The sequence below is a fragment of the Rousettus aegyptiacus genome, unplaced genomic scaffold, assembly GCF_014176215.1.
Source record: "Rousettus aegyptiacus isolate mRouAeg1 unplaced genomic scaffold, mRouAeg1.p scaffold_m13_p_5, whole genome shotgun sequence".
Taxonomy (NCBI): Eukaryota; Metazoa; Chordata; class Mammalia; order Chiroptera; family Pteropodidae; genus Rousettus; species Rousettus aegyptiacus.
This window is the reverse complement of record NW_023416308.1, coordinates 41,150,677-41,166,598: the sequence shown is the minus strand read 5'-3', so window position 1 is coordinate 41,166,598 and position 15,922 is coordinate 41,150,677. Positions and strand designations below refer to the sequence as shown.

The window sequence follows — 15,922 nt, the reverse complement described above, 5'->3', positions numbered from 1 at the left end:
TAATCCAGGGCACTAGTAACTCATCCTTTGCAGATCTAGCTCATCTGTGTGTTCATCAGACAGGCCCAAGGAGTAGGGGGGAAGAACCATGGACAGCTCCTAGAAGCCCAGGATGTAGAACCCCATCTGGAAAAAGTCAAGCATCAGCGCCTCCAGTGATCCAGAGGCAGACATAAACAAATACCTTGGATTCTTGCCTTCCCCCTTCTAATTGCAAGCCCACTGCCAGTGAACAGGGTCGGTGTGGGCCCCAGATGGCTCTGTTCACTGAGGCCATGGGCAGGGGCAGCAGGATGAGGTGCTCACCGGCTTCCTCGGTGCTAATAGTGAGCTCCTTGCTCGGCTCACTGCGGCCAATCTTATTGAAGGAGTACATGCGGATGCTGTACACAGATGCTGGATGCAAGTCCACAATGTTGGCCTGGTTGATGGTGGGAGAGATGTTGCGTGTAGACTGTTTGAAGTCCCAGGAATCTGCAGACAGAATACCCTTTTCAAACCACAGCCAGTCAAACTTCAATACCCCTCCCCAGCCTTAAGCATGAACACATCCCAATATTGACTTTGTTGTCCAGAAGAGGTCTAGCTCACGTAGACTGTGGTGAGGGGGCACAGGCCCTAACTGTACAGAATGCAACGGGTCTGTTCCATGAAGCTCAAAGAGACCAATGGATGCCTGAGGATGTGAACAGCAAATGCAATGGATGGAAAGTCAGGAAGTCTGATTCCCCTCTGCCCTAGGTCAGCTTGCGAACTCAAACCTCAGATGGGGTCAGATGAGATGTTTCCCAAGGTCTTTTCCAAGGTCACCATTTGCTTGCTGTCCCTGAGGGTCTGATTGGTCAGTGCCCATCCTCCTGGTTTCTCACACCACATCGGTGACCTGTTTTAAGTGTGAGATACCCCATCCACTAATCGTCCCAATGCAAAGAGGGAAGCCAAGTCTTCTCTCCCTTTCTCCTTCTTTTTGTATACTCTTGTACTTCCTTCCCTTGTGCACTGGTGTGGGGGTAGTTTTGAGTGTGACTTGGTGGGGGGACAGACCTTGCGCCAGAATCCCCAGTCTAACCCCACCCTCTCCTCTCACCATCAGTAGAATGGTGTCTGAGTCTTTAGGGTCAGGCCAACAAAAGGATTAGCATGTTCCTGATTTACCTGGGGAGACTAGCAGCCCATTCCAGAGCTAATATTTAGCAAAACCATAGAACATTAAAAATACCAGAAAAGTGGCAGGGATACTGTGCCAGTAAGCGCCCTGAATTTCCAGAGGAATTCAGTCATTCTTTGAGTATATATGTATTTTTTGCTGTGCATATACTGGGGGATTCCAGAAAAAAATGGGAAGGGGTTTCAGTTACAGCAATGCCTCAGCTAGGACCATCCAAACCCAGAATTCATAACTAGTTCACTTTATTGGCACTTCAGTTTGAAAAGAAAATGAGGCAGAGCACAAGGAAACAAGCTGATAGTAGGGCTTAAAAATCTTCCTAAGTCATGTCCCGATGTCACTATTCAGTCTAATTTTCCATTCCTTTTAAATCCACAGTAGAGGATCCTGAAAATTCTCAGTAGAATTAATCCCTAAATCAGTAAAGAAGGATAGCACATTCTAGAAGGATTTTTAGGAAGAGGCTTTTTTGGTTTGTTTGTTTGTTTTGTTTTGTTTTGTTTTGTTTTGTTTTGTTTTGTTTAAGGTGATCAGGAGACTGGTTCAGCAGGAGAGACTATCCTATTCTCCCAGATTCCAGTTAGTTGAGATTTAGATGTTTTTCAAAATACCGCTTTTAGTAGTGCAGCCTTGTCATCTGTGAAAGGCACTGTCCCAGCTCCCCATCTGCAGTACTGCATTTAATTCTTTGGTTTCATGAGCCAAAGTCACAAATGGCCAGCTGTGGATGCTCATGAACACATTTTGTGCTTGTCTTTGAAAACACCCCAACCACCAGGAGAGTCACTCTGTGACTGTCAGGTTAAGCCAGAATTGCAGATAGGTAGGCTTCAGTCTGCTGTGGGCATCTTTTGGTTTAGGAGAGAATGGACTAGCAACCTGAAGGTAGGTGTTCGCTTGTCTCTGTGGCATCCTGAGAGCTGGTGCCAGCTCACACATCATTCTGGATTTGCTATGTTTATATAAGGGAAACAGCGGTCAAGAGTCAGTGAATTCATATTTGATGAGTGCAGGCAGAGGCAAGAGACCCACAGGATGTGTCGGAACACAGTGGGGCTAAGGAAAAGCGATGCTAATGTTTACCAAGCATCTGTGATACCCAGGTGCATGCTGGAAAATGTAAACATTCACTATTTACTCATCACCCAAAAACATCAGTGCCATAAATCCACAGTATAGGTGACCACCATGTAACCAAGCCCAATATCTCACTTGGTTTCTCAAGTATGTTCAACACTTGAACTTCTCCCTTTTTGAAACACTCTTCCCTTGGGTTCCCTGATAAAACATTTCCCAGCTTTTCTCTAATCTCTTGAGTCATTTTATTTTTGCTGTCTATCTTGCAGATGCATCTTCCCTACCCTACCATTAATGGTTAATTTTCCAAGGGTCCATCCTAGGCTCTCCTCCTCTCACTCTACACACTTTTTTAACCTATGGCTTTTATTTTCATCTATATGCAGATAACTCACAATTTGTATTCAGCGTGGATCTCTCCTCTGAACTCCAGACCCTTAAAGCCCAACTGTTTACTCAACTACTCATGTTGGATGTTTCAAAGACACCTCACACACACTCAGCATGTCCAAGACAGAGCATACACCCTGTAAACCCATTACCTTCCTGGGTTCCTTGTCTCAAGAAATGGCACCGCCATCCATCATGTTGTGCCAGAAACTTAGGTGTTGTTCTTGACTGTTCTCTTTATTTCCCTGCCTATCAAGTCCTATAGCTTTTGCATCCCATGTACCTCTTGAATCTCTCCACCTTCCTCCATCTCCATCCCTACCCCAGGCCAAGCCACTGGCATCTCTCACTTGGAAATGACATCCTAACTAGCTAGCCTCCCGGAACCCGCTGTGTGCCCCCTTCCATCTGTTCTCCACATTGCAGCCATCACTCCCTCTACAAATATGATTGGCACCTCTTACAGGCCTAACATTATCTTGGCATTGAGAGTGATCTTCCCAAATCACAAATCTGATACTGCCATTCTCTTGCATAAGACTCTTCAATACATATTCCTTGTTCTTAGAATAAAGGCAAAATTTCTTACATGACTTAGGTCTTGCAACATCTGGTCGTGCATCTTTCCAGCCTCATCTTTCACCACTCTTCTCTACACTCATACAGCATTTGGAGCCCCTATTCAGTGCACAGTATCTTCAATTGTCCAGGGATGCTAAGCTCCCTGAAGGAAAGAGCTATGTCGAAAACTGAGCCCATCTCCCCAACTCGGCATGTGTTGGGTACTTAGAGCCCATTGTTGGTTCAGATCAGAGCCTCTTTTTTTTTTGTCTTTTACTTTGGGCTTGGAGTTTCTCTAAATTTTGTAGTCATAGTATATACTTTTTACCTTTCCCTTCCTTGCCTCACTCAGCTGCCAATCACAGGAAGGTTAGGAGGAGGGGATGTTCCAGAGAGTGGCCCTTTTTCCCTTGCTTTTGCCAGTCATTTGCAGGTGGCGTTGACCCTGTGTTCTCAAATCATCTTTGATGTTGGCACAGAACAGCTCTCTCTCCACAATTCTTTCAGGCTAATGCATCAGAGTCAAATCTAGAGGCCTATAGCTGATTTTCCAAACTTGATCACTGCCATATTCCTGACCCTGAATAGTTGAAATCAGGGGCCCTATATTCTTCTCTTTCCTTTTCAGCTCTCTCAGAGTACTGAGCTGGCTTTGGCGAATATTGTCTCTTTTAATATTCCCTTTCATATGAGCCTGGCTTACCCAGATTAACATATTTCATTAAGGGCTCTCTCTCCCTTTCTTCATCAAAGGGTTTATGATGCAAAATATTCTTAAAAAATAAGGCAGTGGCTGGGGAGATGTCAGTGCCTTCTACTCAGCGGGCTGCTTGCTGGGAGGGGCCCTGGAGCCTTTGGTTTTTCAGGAGCTACATTCACTGTGGAGGGGGAGCAGCCTGGACAAAAGCCACATCTGGAGCATTCAGCTGCTTGTGCTAGAGAAACAAATCCATTCTGCATCTCTGATTTTCTCCTTGCATCATGGTTCTGAGCCCCTATGGCACTCTCTCTGGAGCCCTGAGAAGAGGTTCCCTGGGTCACAACGACTGCTCACAGCCTCCCAACACCAGTCCCGCTCACAGCTACACTCCAGCTCACATGGAAAGACACGTCACACCAGGCTGGCTCACCCCGTGGTGGCTGACCACTGGCGCCACAACTCTGCCTTCTGGGCTTGGAGGGCCCCCCTCAAATAATCCACCCCTTCTTTTTGCTTGGGGAACAGGGGTGAAATGTGGTGTCTGCATTTTTTAAATCTGCACAGCGCCATCTGATAGATTTGTGTGGATGGTGCTATTTATCATTCAGCATTCATGTATTATTACTCTGCTGCCTGGGGCCAGGAGAAGTCAGCGTGAGCGGATGGCTTAGAAAGGGCAGACTTGGTAATTTCCCTTGGAAAATTAGCATGATGAGCAACATGGCAGAAAACCTGGCAAAGGCACATTGGGGCAAGGAAGGGGGTCAGGAGTAGATGGTTTGGATCTGGGGTGGGTGTGCCTGGGGCAGGAGGAAGAGGGGAAGGGAGAGTAGAGGCACAGGATGGAGAGCCGTGGAAGGTTAGTATGTGCCAGGCTCTGAGCTAGACAATTCTGCATGTCACCACACCCACTTAATACTTACAGCCCCCTGATAAGTGGGTGTTATTGTCTCCATTTGAAAGATAAAGAAATGCTGAAAGACATTACACAGCTTGCTAAAGATCACCCAGCTCTGACACTTGGTCACTCTGTCTTCTGCTTTAGCAATGGTTCTTGCTCCACTATTTCACATGCAGGAAAAAGGTCTACTTAGACAACACACACACATTTATGCACAACCATGCATGTGCACGCCCCCCTCCTCTGAGTTGCCCATCTGTTCCCTAGGATACCTTTTTCAGTTCTCATGTAATGTAGTTCGTGGTGTATTACTTGTGATTGCATAGTGCTTTGTAATGGTGCTGAAAGTGCGTGTGTGCCTCTGTGCGCGTGCGCAGTGTACGTTTCACTCCAACTGCATTGTAAGCTCCAAGGGCAACACTCTGCCTCCTATTTCTTTTCCTTTCCTTCCACATGGCTGGTGCATGATTCTGCAAAAAATGATGGCACTCAGTGCATGTTACTGACTGACAGACACATTTATTTCAGCCTGTAAGTCCCACAGGACTGTTACTTGTCAAATGAGTTATCTGAGTTAGAAGGGGGAGAGAAACTTACATTTATGAGTAGTTTACAACAGCCTAGTGCTAGTTGCTTTGTCTTTAATCCTCAAAACAATCCTGCAAGGGAGGCATCGCCATTCCCACCTTACGACAATGAGGAAGCTGTGTTGTGCTCCTGGCCTCTGACGGACCCCAATGGTGACCCCTGCAGTTCTCATGAAACTCCTTTTCTTAAATGCCTGGAGAGATGCCCATGTGAGTGGGATGGTCTGGAGCAGTCCCAGCCAAAGGCAGGGGGCAGGACCAGCCGGCTCCTCTGTGCTCTTGATCCTGTGATTTACTTTGTAAGTGCAAAGCCCTTGTTGAAGGGAGATTCTGAGGTTCAGTTTTCATTATCTCTCCCTCTACCCTGTCCACCCTTCCTGGCACCCCGGCTCTGGAGTGGAGTATGGCAGTTCTTTATCTTGCAGGGTTGCTAAAGGGGGTTGGGGGAAGACACGGACATTCTCTGAAAATTGCGTCTTCCATGCCCACTTCTCCTTCTGCATTGCTCTCCAGATGTGTGATGTTCTCAGCTTCACTCTGTTGACTGGAGCCCCAGGAAAGGTTTCCACACATTAGAGAGTGGACAGTGGCGAGTGAGAGGGCAGCGGGGTAGCACCGGGGAGGCGGGCAGGGAGGTAGCTATGAGGAGCAGGAGGGGAGGGGTAGGGGTGACAGTCCAGGCATCCATTCTCCACCCACCAACACGAACAGAGCCCTGCCAGCTGTATCAGCCAGGCAGGGAGACAGAGCGAGCACTACCACATGGAGATGTGGGCCTGCATACAGACCCTATCCCTTCCTGACTGGCTCCTGGGCAGCTCAAGCCCAGCCTCAGAGAGTCCTAAGGTGTGAGATGGACACAGTCGGGCCCCTGCTCTCCATGCTCTTTGTCTCCACAGAGGCCCTGCTGGTCATCACCTTGCCCCAGCTTCAGGGCTGTAGCAGCCTCCTTGCTAATCTCCCCTCCTTCCCTCGGGTGCCAGATGAATTTTTCCACAGTACCATGTTGCTTCAGTCTCCCTCTGGGAGCTCAGCCATTGTCAATGGCTCTCAATGACTTTCCACAACAAAGTGAAGGCTCAGCCTGGAGGACCCATCTCAAGGTGGCCTCAGAGCATTTTTTAGTTTTAATGCCCAGGAAGTGGATCTGTGAACTCTCTGCTAGATATGCCACTCCATGGGCTGCACCATGCCTTGTTCAGTCTCTGTCCTTCCTTTTCCCTGAATCTTTACCTCTCAATCTTTAAGACACAGCTCAATGCAGCCTCTGTAGGACCAGAGAAATGCTTCCCTGTTGACTCCTGTTGGGGGCAAGTCCTCTTTCTCTCTGCACTCAGAGTAAACTCCTGGGTGGCTGGCTGCAGCCTGACTTTTCTCCCCAACTAGACTGTAAGCTTCTGAGGGCTGGGACCCTCATCGTAGAAACCTATATCAAAGATGACTAACCCAATGCCCTGGGCAGATCTGCTTCTCCAGAGGTAAATACACAGCTCAGAGATTTGCTTTACTGTGTCTCATTTCCACTCACTCAACAACCATTTGTGGAGCATCTACTATGTGGCGGGTGCTGTGCCAGGCGCTGGGAAAACAGCAGAAAGTAGGACTTGGACAATCTAGAGGTGAGAACAGCCAGCCAGCCAACGATCACATACTGTGCTAAGGGATCCAGGAAGAGTATGGAAGATTTCAGGGCAGGGGGTGGGAACAAAACCTCGGGCCTACTCAAAGGCCCAAAAGATGGTTAGAGTTGGCAGGAAAAGCGGGGCTAGGGAGGGCTGAGTTCTCTAGATTCTTTGTTGTGTTTTATTTTAAAATGATTTTGGAAAGCTTATACAGGCTTATGGTATCATAATCAAAGGTACAGAAGGATCCAGAATGAGAAGCATGTTTTCCTCTCGATCTTGCGCTGGAGCCATCCAGGTGCTCTCTCAGGGCGACCACCCCACTGCTGCCCATTCCTCCTGCACTGTCCAGAGATTTGTACGCAGGTACAAACATCAACACCTATGCCTCTTTTTTTTTTTTTTTTTTTTTGGCATGGTTCACTCTCAAGGCTTCTTGTCTCTTCTGAGGACCCCTCTACCTGACCATGCCTCCACCCACGGGGCTTCATTGTGGCAGGCAGCCTCATAGGAGTTAGCTTGGGTCCTAGGGGAGAGATCTGGGAAGGCATCTAGGAGGAGGACACTTAGATATAATCTTTCCAGGGACTCCCATCACCCCAAAACTCATTCTTGGTAAGGACTGGCTCTCCGACCCCTAGTCATCCCCATCATGCCAATCCAGCAGTGCCCAGATGACCCAGTCAACCCCATTATGTCTCTGATTCCACAGACACAGCCCTGAGCTCCAAGTTCAGGGCCCTTGAATTGCTTTAAATCAGACCACCCTGTGGGTCTTGGCCTGGGGATAGTTCTAGAAAGGAGCTGGCACCTCCTCTCCATCAACTAGGGTCCCTCTGTCTGCCCCTCAGTTCTAGCCTGACAAGTATCCCTCCTTTAGGCCACAGGGGCTTGTACACTGGTGGGTGCCAGTGTGTCTGCCTCAGATGGCGGCTCCGAGGCCCTGGGGCTGTCCCACCAGAGGGGCCCAGGCAGGGCAGGTGGCGCAGGGGCCATGGTGGGCACAGCACTTCGCGTACCTGACTTGTTTTTGTATTCGATGTCAAAGCCCGTGATGATGCTGTTCCCATCAAATCGCTGGGTCCAGCGCAGGTTCATGCTCCGGGCCTTCACCTCCCGGATCTCCAGCTCTGGGGGGTCTGGGGGTTCTGGGGCGTGACAGGGGAGGGAGCACGGTGAGGATGGCAGCAAAGACCTTGCCTTCTTCCACCCCCAGGGAGAACCAGAGATTTGCTGTATTCCTGAGAGTTGGTGTCACCTGTGGTCTACCCAAGGGCCCTGCAACCCTGAGATTCGGGCAGTGAGACTGGAGGCAGCCCAGCAGCAGAGCTCAGGCAGAGCGGGCACACTTGTCTCCTGCTTTGTTCCCTTCCCTTCCTTGATCTTCCAGTGGGCAGGCCTTTTTGGAGGGACTACTCAGAGCCGAGCGCCTGTTTATCCCCTATGCAGAGCCCCCAACTTCTCCCAGCTTGACTTTCCCTTCCCACACATCTTCCAGGCCCCTGCACTTCTGGGAGCCAGCGTGTCCGACAGCGGCTGTAGCTACCGCAAACTTTGCTGTCTGAAGTATCTCTGGAAGGACTATTATTGCCTGCTCTGGGCAGGAGGGAAGGGGAGAAGGACTTTTTCCCAGAGGCCAGTTCTTGTCATCTTCCACCACTGTGTGAGTGTGGTCGATGTCCCTGCTCTGCAAGTGAAGTTAGCAGCAGAAAACCAGCCCCCTGGGAGGGGTAGGAAATGGTGGAGCAGGTGAGGGTACCTTGCACAGTGAGTTGGATCAAGCCCCGGTCCTCCCCATATGAGTTGATGGCATGGCAGCTGAAGAACACTGAGTCCCCACGGTCAGCAGGCTTGAGCTGGGGGGAGGCCAGCAGGGACAGGAGGACAAGTAGAGAGGGAGGAAATGGGGAGAGTCTTTTAGAACTAGTCTGCTGAAGGGGGCTCACTCTAGTGAAGATCAGCGAGGCCGTATTCTTCTGGGAGGGAGACCCACAAAGGTTTTTGTCAAGGGCTCTCTTCCCAGAAAGTTTCAAGGACGGAAGCGTGGAAGAGGCCATGCAGGGAGGGACTGAGGGGTCAAGGAGGGAAGGAGGGGCTGAGGGTCCAGGCGGGAGAATGGAGCCCAGGGGTTCCAAAGAAGAGGGAAGGCTGAGAGGTCCACACATTTCATGGTGGTGGGGTTGTCAGAAAGCAGATATAGTGAGGTTCTAAGGCAGAGGTTACTGGGTGGAGAAGGGAAATAGCTAGGAAAGGAGAGGTACTTTTATGGTATGTGGAGGGGCTCCCAGCCTTCCCATTTACCTCAGTTGGGTACAGATGTGATAGCTGCAGGCTCCCCACTTTCTGAGAGTTGGGGTTCCCTGAGACAGGGGTATGGGCACTCACCTTCAGTGTGGAGACAACCTCGTCGCCATTGTCCTTGGTGGCGATGGCATACCGCATCACGCGGTCTGGGTCGATGACCGTGTCCCCCTTCTCCCAGCGGATAATGATGGGTCGCTCACCCCGCGCTGTACAGTTGAGCTCCTTCGGGTGGCCTTTGATGGCGATGGTGGTGTTGGGGTGAGAGGTGATCATGGCTGGTACTGGAGAGGAGAGAAGGCGCAGGAGGCCCCAGTGAAGGAGGGGAGGCAGGCTGGGGGAGGGGCATGTGCCCACGCAGATGCCTCAACCTCCCACTGCCCTTCCCTGCAAAACACCTCAGCCCCAGGCGGAGGGTCTAGTAAAGGTTGAGGGGTCTATAGGAAACCTCACTTGCCTGTCCCTTTTTTCCCTCTCCCCATCCATGACTGGGGCAGCTTCTCTTTGCCAGGGATTCTTACAGTCCATGGACTCCTTGTCAGAATATTTTTAAATGCATACTATACATAGAATTACAGAGGAAACCAGATATATTAAAGTATGGTTATACAAATATTGAAAACCTTCAAAAGCAAACTTTTGCTATAATACATCACATATCAATACATGTTTTTATCAGATAAGATCTAGTGTTGGGTAGTGTTAGCACGATTTTTTAATAATGATGATTATAATATTTTGAAGTATCTGCAACAAGTGTTATGTGAAAGTATCTGCAGCTTTCTATTGGTGATAGTCACTGGTACTGCTACTGCTGTGGTTGGCTGCTTATGTTCAAAATGGAAGGAAATACCAAATTTCGGTTAGAAGTTAATAAGGAACTGTGATTTCCCCACCCCCAATTTTGGACCCCTTGAATTGGATCAGTGAACTTCCTAGGGCGGTGGTCTCTGAACCCCAGGCCATGAACCCTGCTCTGAAGCACTGAGGCTTCTGCTTTGTGTCTGTGGCTCAGGCTCTGTCCACATCAGTCAGTTGGTTCACTTTCCCGAGGAGCTGAGAAACCCCTGCTCTTCCCAACCAAATGCATCAGAAAGCCCTGAGTAGCACCACTGTAATTAGAGCCCCTTAAGCAGGGATAACAGGCCCCCATCCCACCCCTCCCCACCCCCACCGCTGGCCTGAGAAAACCATCATGAAACAACCAGGGCCCTGGCTGGCCATCAGGGGACCCCTCCTACTGCCCTGACAAGAGGCAGCTCAGTCCTGACCTTCCTCCAGGAATGAGTGCCATGGCGGAGGAGGTAGAGAGGTAGGGGCAGAGGGAAAGATGGTCTCCTGTCCTCTCTCTATTCCATCCCATTTAGTAAATACACACAGAGCACCTATGCCATTATATGGCACCATGCTGGGCTTGGGGGACACACATGACATGAGATGGGTCCTTGCTTTCTGGGGAAAGAGGGGGGAGTGAGAATGAGGAAAATTTGATGAGTGTTTCATGAAGGTATTGGGAGAAATTAATTTTGACTGAGGGGTACTGGGAAGGCACCATCCATCTATTCAATAAGTATTTATTGAGCATCTACTAGGTGCCAGGCCTTGCACTGGGTTCTGGAGTTAACAGTGAACAGAATAAACCTGACCTCAGGGAGTTTTACTCTAGTGGTGAGAACAGATGACAAAACGAGCAATTCCAGTAAAGAATGGAAAGTACTATGCTAGGAGAAATATACAATAGCTGGCATGGCAGGGTTTTAATGGGGAGAACAGAGGCACCGTGGGCAGTGGAACCTGCTGGGGCAAAGGCTCAGAAGCAGCAATATGCAGGTCCTAGAAAGGTAATTAATTGGTCTGATGCATCTAGAGGACTGTCCTTGTCCTTGCCTTTTTCTCACCACCTTCCTGGGAAAACTTGCCTTTCAGAGTACAGGTCCCCAGTGGCTCTTGTCCTGGTAGGAGTGCCCATTAGCCATGCTGGAGGACACAGGTTGGGAGGAGTTGTGGTTGATGGCACCATGTCCCTGACCCACTCCAGTGGCTGGCCCTTTCTTTCCTTTCCAGTGTCCTCAGGATTTCTTTCTCCTCCAGCTTTAAAGACCTACTCAGAAAATGTTCTTCCCAGCAAACTCTCCAGGGTCATCTGACTTCTAAGGACAAATAAGCCTTTGGAGAAAGGAAAGAAGCCATGGAGCTGTAATGGTATGACCTGAGATGCCAGTCAGTGGGTGAGGAGACATTTGGAATGGGTGTGGGGGAGGCGAAGGGTGATTTCTGACGTCCCTAAAGTCACATCATACAACCAGCCACCTCCTCTGCCTTCTGTCATGCAGGACTTGGAACTGAGGGCAGCCCAGGCCCCCAGCCCCTGCACCAGTATCCCAGCACAACCCCCAGCCCCAACTCATCAAATAATGAAGCAGATAAATTTTATAATGCACGGCATTACGCCAGGACATACAATAAAACGTGAAAGACAAATAACGAGGTGCAAGTTATAATGAAGAAAAAGCCTGCAGTCAGAGACATCCGAGTATGAATTATTGAGTACGGTTTTACACTCTCAAGGATGTGCGGAGGAATATTTTTCCATCAAAGATTTGCATAATTCACTCGTATAAACCTGGGTGGAATATAGAGTAAGATTTTACATCAACAAGTCGGGCCTTGCATTGCAGATGCCTCCATTTTTCCTGGAGGATTGAAATGCGGGGAGGAGAGGCACGGGAGTTATTCCCTCTCCCCCCGCCCCCCACACCCCTAGTTCAGAGTTATAGACTCCATTTTACCCCTAGGCCAGTGGTCCCGGGCATTTTCGGCACCAGAGACTGTTGCTCCTATGAGAATCTAATGCCTGGTGATCTGAGATGGAGCTGAGGCGGTGATGCTAGTGCTGAGGAGTGGCTTCAGATACAGATGAAGCTTCACTTGCTCACCCACCGCTCACCTCCTGCTGTGTGGCCAGGTTCCTAACAGGCCACAGACTGGTACCAGTCAGAGGCTCAGGGGGTAGGGACCTCTGCCTTAGGTTATGTACCTTTGAACAGTGCTAAACCTACACATCCATATATTTCAGACCCACCTCAGGGAGTTTGTCTTCCCAATCGGGTTTGTTTGAAGAGCTAGCATGGGGCAACCAGAGACAACGGGCCTGTCCAGACACCCTGGACAGGCCTCAGAGCCCACTTGTTCTTCAGCCCTGAGTAAAAACCATACCTGGGGTCTAGGGTGGGTTCCCTTTACCTTCTTGCTAGGGCTGCTCGTGAGGGGGTGAGCACCAGACAGGACAGCCTAATGCTATCCTCACAGCCCTATAATTCTGGGTGGGTTCAGAGGATCTCATCGATGAAGAAGAGGAGACTGCTTCTGTGCCTCACCCCACCATCCACTCGAAGGGCTTGGGGGCCCGGCAGGCCTGGGTTCTACTCATGTCTCTACGAGCTATGTTGTCTTCAACACAGTTTATTTAGCTTTCCTGAGTCTCAAGTTCATCTCCTGTGATATGAAGATGTGGATGTCTACCCTGAAGAGTTGTGATGGTAGAAAACAGGGTCCACAGATGGAAAGTGCCTGCCACGTAGCAGCTGTCGAAGAAACCTATCCCCACTCTGAGGCTCTCATGCCCCTCTCCTTTCCAAGAAAAGCATTGGATAAATACATGCATATCCTAAGATATTACCAGCCAGGCTATTCCACAGAATCACAGAACTCTAGAATTCAGAGCCCAGACAATGTTCAATATAGTAGCACTAACTACATGTGGCTATTGGGTACTTGAAATGTGGCCAGTCCAAACTGAGATGTGCTGTAAGTGTCAAACATACTAGGCTTCAAAAACATAGGGAAAAAAGAAGAATGTAAAATATCTCATTAATAATTTTTACATTGATTACATGTTAATATTTTAGGTATATTGAGTTAAATAAAATATACTATTACAAATGAATCTCACCTGTTTCTTTTTACTTTTTTGAAAATGTGGCAATTAGAAGATTTTAAATTACTTATATAACACGAAGTTTGTTTTCATTGAATGGCACTGGTGTAGTTTGTCTACACAGACACTTCCTTTTACAAACAAAGAAACTGAGGCCACTCAGGGAAGCAATTTATCCGTGGTCACTCTGTTAGTTAACAGCAATGCATCTTAAAAGTAGACAAATGGGAGAGGGCAGTACTTAACACACAAAGCTATGATGTCTGTGGTGGAAGGTATGGCAGCATGAGAACTATTTCTGAATTCTTTAGGACAGTGGTCCCCAACCCTTGGGCTGTGGACTGGCACAAGTCTCTGGCCTGTTAGGAGTAGGGCCACACAGCAGGAGGTGAGTGGCAGGCTAGCAGTGAAGCTTCATCTATATTTGCAGCTGCTCCCCAGCAGTAGCATCACCACCTCAGCTCCACCTCAGATCATCAGGCATTAGAATCTCATAGGAGCAGTGGTCCCTGGTGCCAAAAAGGTTGGAGACTGCTGCTTTGGGACTTACAGTTACAAACTCCAGATACTCATAAAACATTCTATCTTGTTCTGGGCACTCTACTCAACAGAGGATGTTAACAAGCTAGAGTGTGACCAGGAAGACGGTCAGACTTCAAACCATACCATTTGAAGAGAGATTGAACACTAGGGATATGTAACTTGCATGGAGTGGGAAGGACAGACCTTGTATTTGGCCTTAAGGAATTTTTCAGTAATTTTCATTGTTTGGAGAAAGGGCAACAGCAGGAGCAGTGAGCTCTGTGCACTAGAGGTGGACAAACAGGGGCATCAAGAAGATTTAAGTAGGAAAAAAAATATACAAAGGGATCGAAGTCCCTTATCTTTGGGCCACTGGAGGTGTCTGGGTCTCTAAAGAGAGGTAAAAATGGTCTGGGAATCCAGCTCACTGTTTTGGGAGGCAATTATACGATTCGGGATATGTTTTCCCTTGCATACAGCGGTCTTAGCCCCCTGTCTTGGGCAAGAAGCAGAGAACCTGCCTCCTCTCTTCTCCCTGCCCTATAGGCTTCCTGTCAACACCAGAACAGAGAACTCTGCCACTGTGCCACGACCTCCAACAGCCACGGTGCCCTCCTGTGCCCACAAACTGGAGGCCTCCCTCCGGTTGACGTTCAGATGGGCTTAATGAGGCAGTCCCCTAATAGAAACTTCCCTACCCCATCTGCTCTCTTCTTCCCTTCACCTCCCCCTGGACCACAAGGTCTCTCTGCTCCACTGAATCGCAGTAATAAACACGATTGAACCCTCACTGTGCCGAGACCTGGCTGTGCCCCAAAGCACTTTCTGGTTTGAAGGCAGACCCCAAGAATTCTCTAGAGATATATACAGTCATCTGAAGGAGAAACACACACACACACACACACACACACACACACACACACACCACACACCACACACCACACACACACACACACACACACATTCTTTTATAATTACTTTTTATTGGGAACTTCCCATGTACCAGGTACTAGCAGTATTTTAGTACTCCACATGAATTAACTCATGTGAGGTAAATACAGTTATTATTCCTCTCCTCCCAAGCCTGGGTCCTGATGTGTTTCTTGACTAAGCACTGTGGTCTATGCCCGTGATGCCATAATACAGTAGGTAACACGCTGGATGCTTGTGCCTCTTGGCCGTTGCTCAATGATCCTCATAACATCCATGAGAGGTAAATCTTACTAACCCCATTTTTTCAAACAAGGAAACAAAGCTTCCAGAAGGCAATTCTCTCCTTTTTAAGCCTGTATTACTGTGGTTGTGGGGGCTGGCCACCTCTCGCCGTCTGTCTGTCTGCCATGTATGCACACAGAATCTGGCTTTAGGAAATGGAATTTGGCTGTCACCAAAAAGCTGTGGCTTCTCTGTGGTGCGCAGCTGCGGCAGGCCACTTCCAGGGCAGGCACGGGCACTGCAGCTCTGTGGGTACAGTGGAGAAAGCAGGGAGGAGAAGGGCATCATATGTACAGGGCTGAGTCCTGAATGACAAATGCTAATAGTAGCCACAAAGGCAACACATTGCTCCAATAGGACACAGGAGGCTTTAATGAGATACAACTTCTCTGCTTTCCTGCAGTGTAATTCAATTAACAGGGAAACCTAATTTCTTTGTACAAAGAAGGGTTCAGGGGGAGATTCTCTGAGGACTTGAGAACGGGGGGGACTGGGCCTAAGTTGTATCAGGGAGACCCATGCGGGGAAGCTGCCTCTTAATACATAGCTCCTTTCAACAGGGCCTCTTCGTTGGGGAAGGTGGGGCTTTTCCCTGAGGTCTTGTGGGAGGTCCTGGTGTGACCCAGACACCCCTCATCTGGGCATTGAGCTTCCCTGGCACAGCGTATGTCATACTGCAGTGTCCTTGTTTCCTTGTCTCTGACTCTTCAGGGTACAAGTGTCTCTATCCAGGACTCAGCATGTACTTGTGGACAGAAGAAAGGCTCGTAAGTGCTGGGTGCCCCTAGGGTCCTGGGTCCATCTGCCCTTTTCCATAGTTAGATTTACTACAGGGCAGGGAGGAGCCTTACTGGGCTTTTGGCTCTCAGGCCACTGTCTTATGGCCCTGGAGAAATCCCAAATTTCCTCCTGCTGGTCCCAATGGGGACTATTGGCAGGCA

At 49.0% G+C, this 15,922-nt stretch overlaps 1 protein-coding gene across 2 annotated transcripts in view; it reads right to left on the bottom strand.

Moving 5' to 3' along the window:
* The window catches only part of DSCAML1 (DS cell adhesion molecule like 1), a 325,010-nt gene that overhangs the window by 38,999 nt on the left and 270,089 nt on the right, over positions 1-15,922 (bottom strand). For both annotated transcript variants that reach the window (XM_016134882.2, XM_036220304.1), the window contains 4 exons: positions 9,392-9,591; positions 8,766-8,862; positions 8,026-8,154; positions 307-474 (listed from right to left, as the gene is read on the bottom strand). In XM_016134882.2, coding sequence (XP_015990368.2) covers positions 307-474; positions 8,026-8,154; positions 8,766-8,862; positions 9,392-9,591 — 594 coding nt within the window. The remainder of the gene's footprint in view (positions 1-306; positions 475-8,025; positions 8,155-8,765; positions 8,863-9,391; positions 9,592-15,922) is intronic.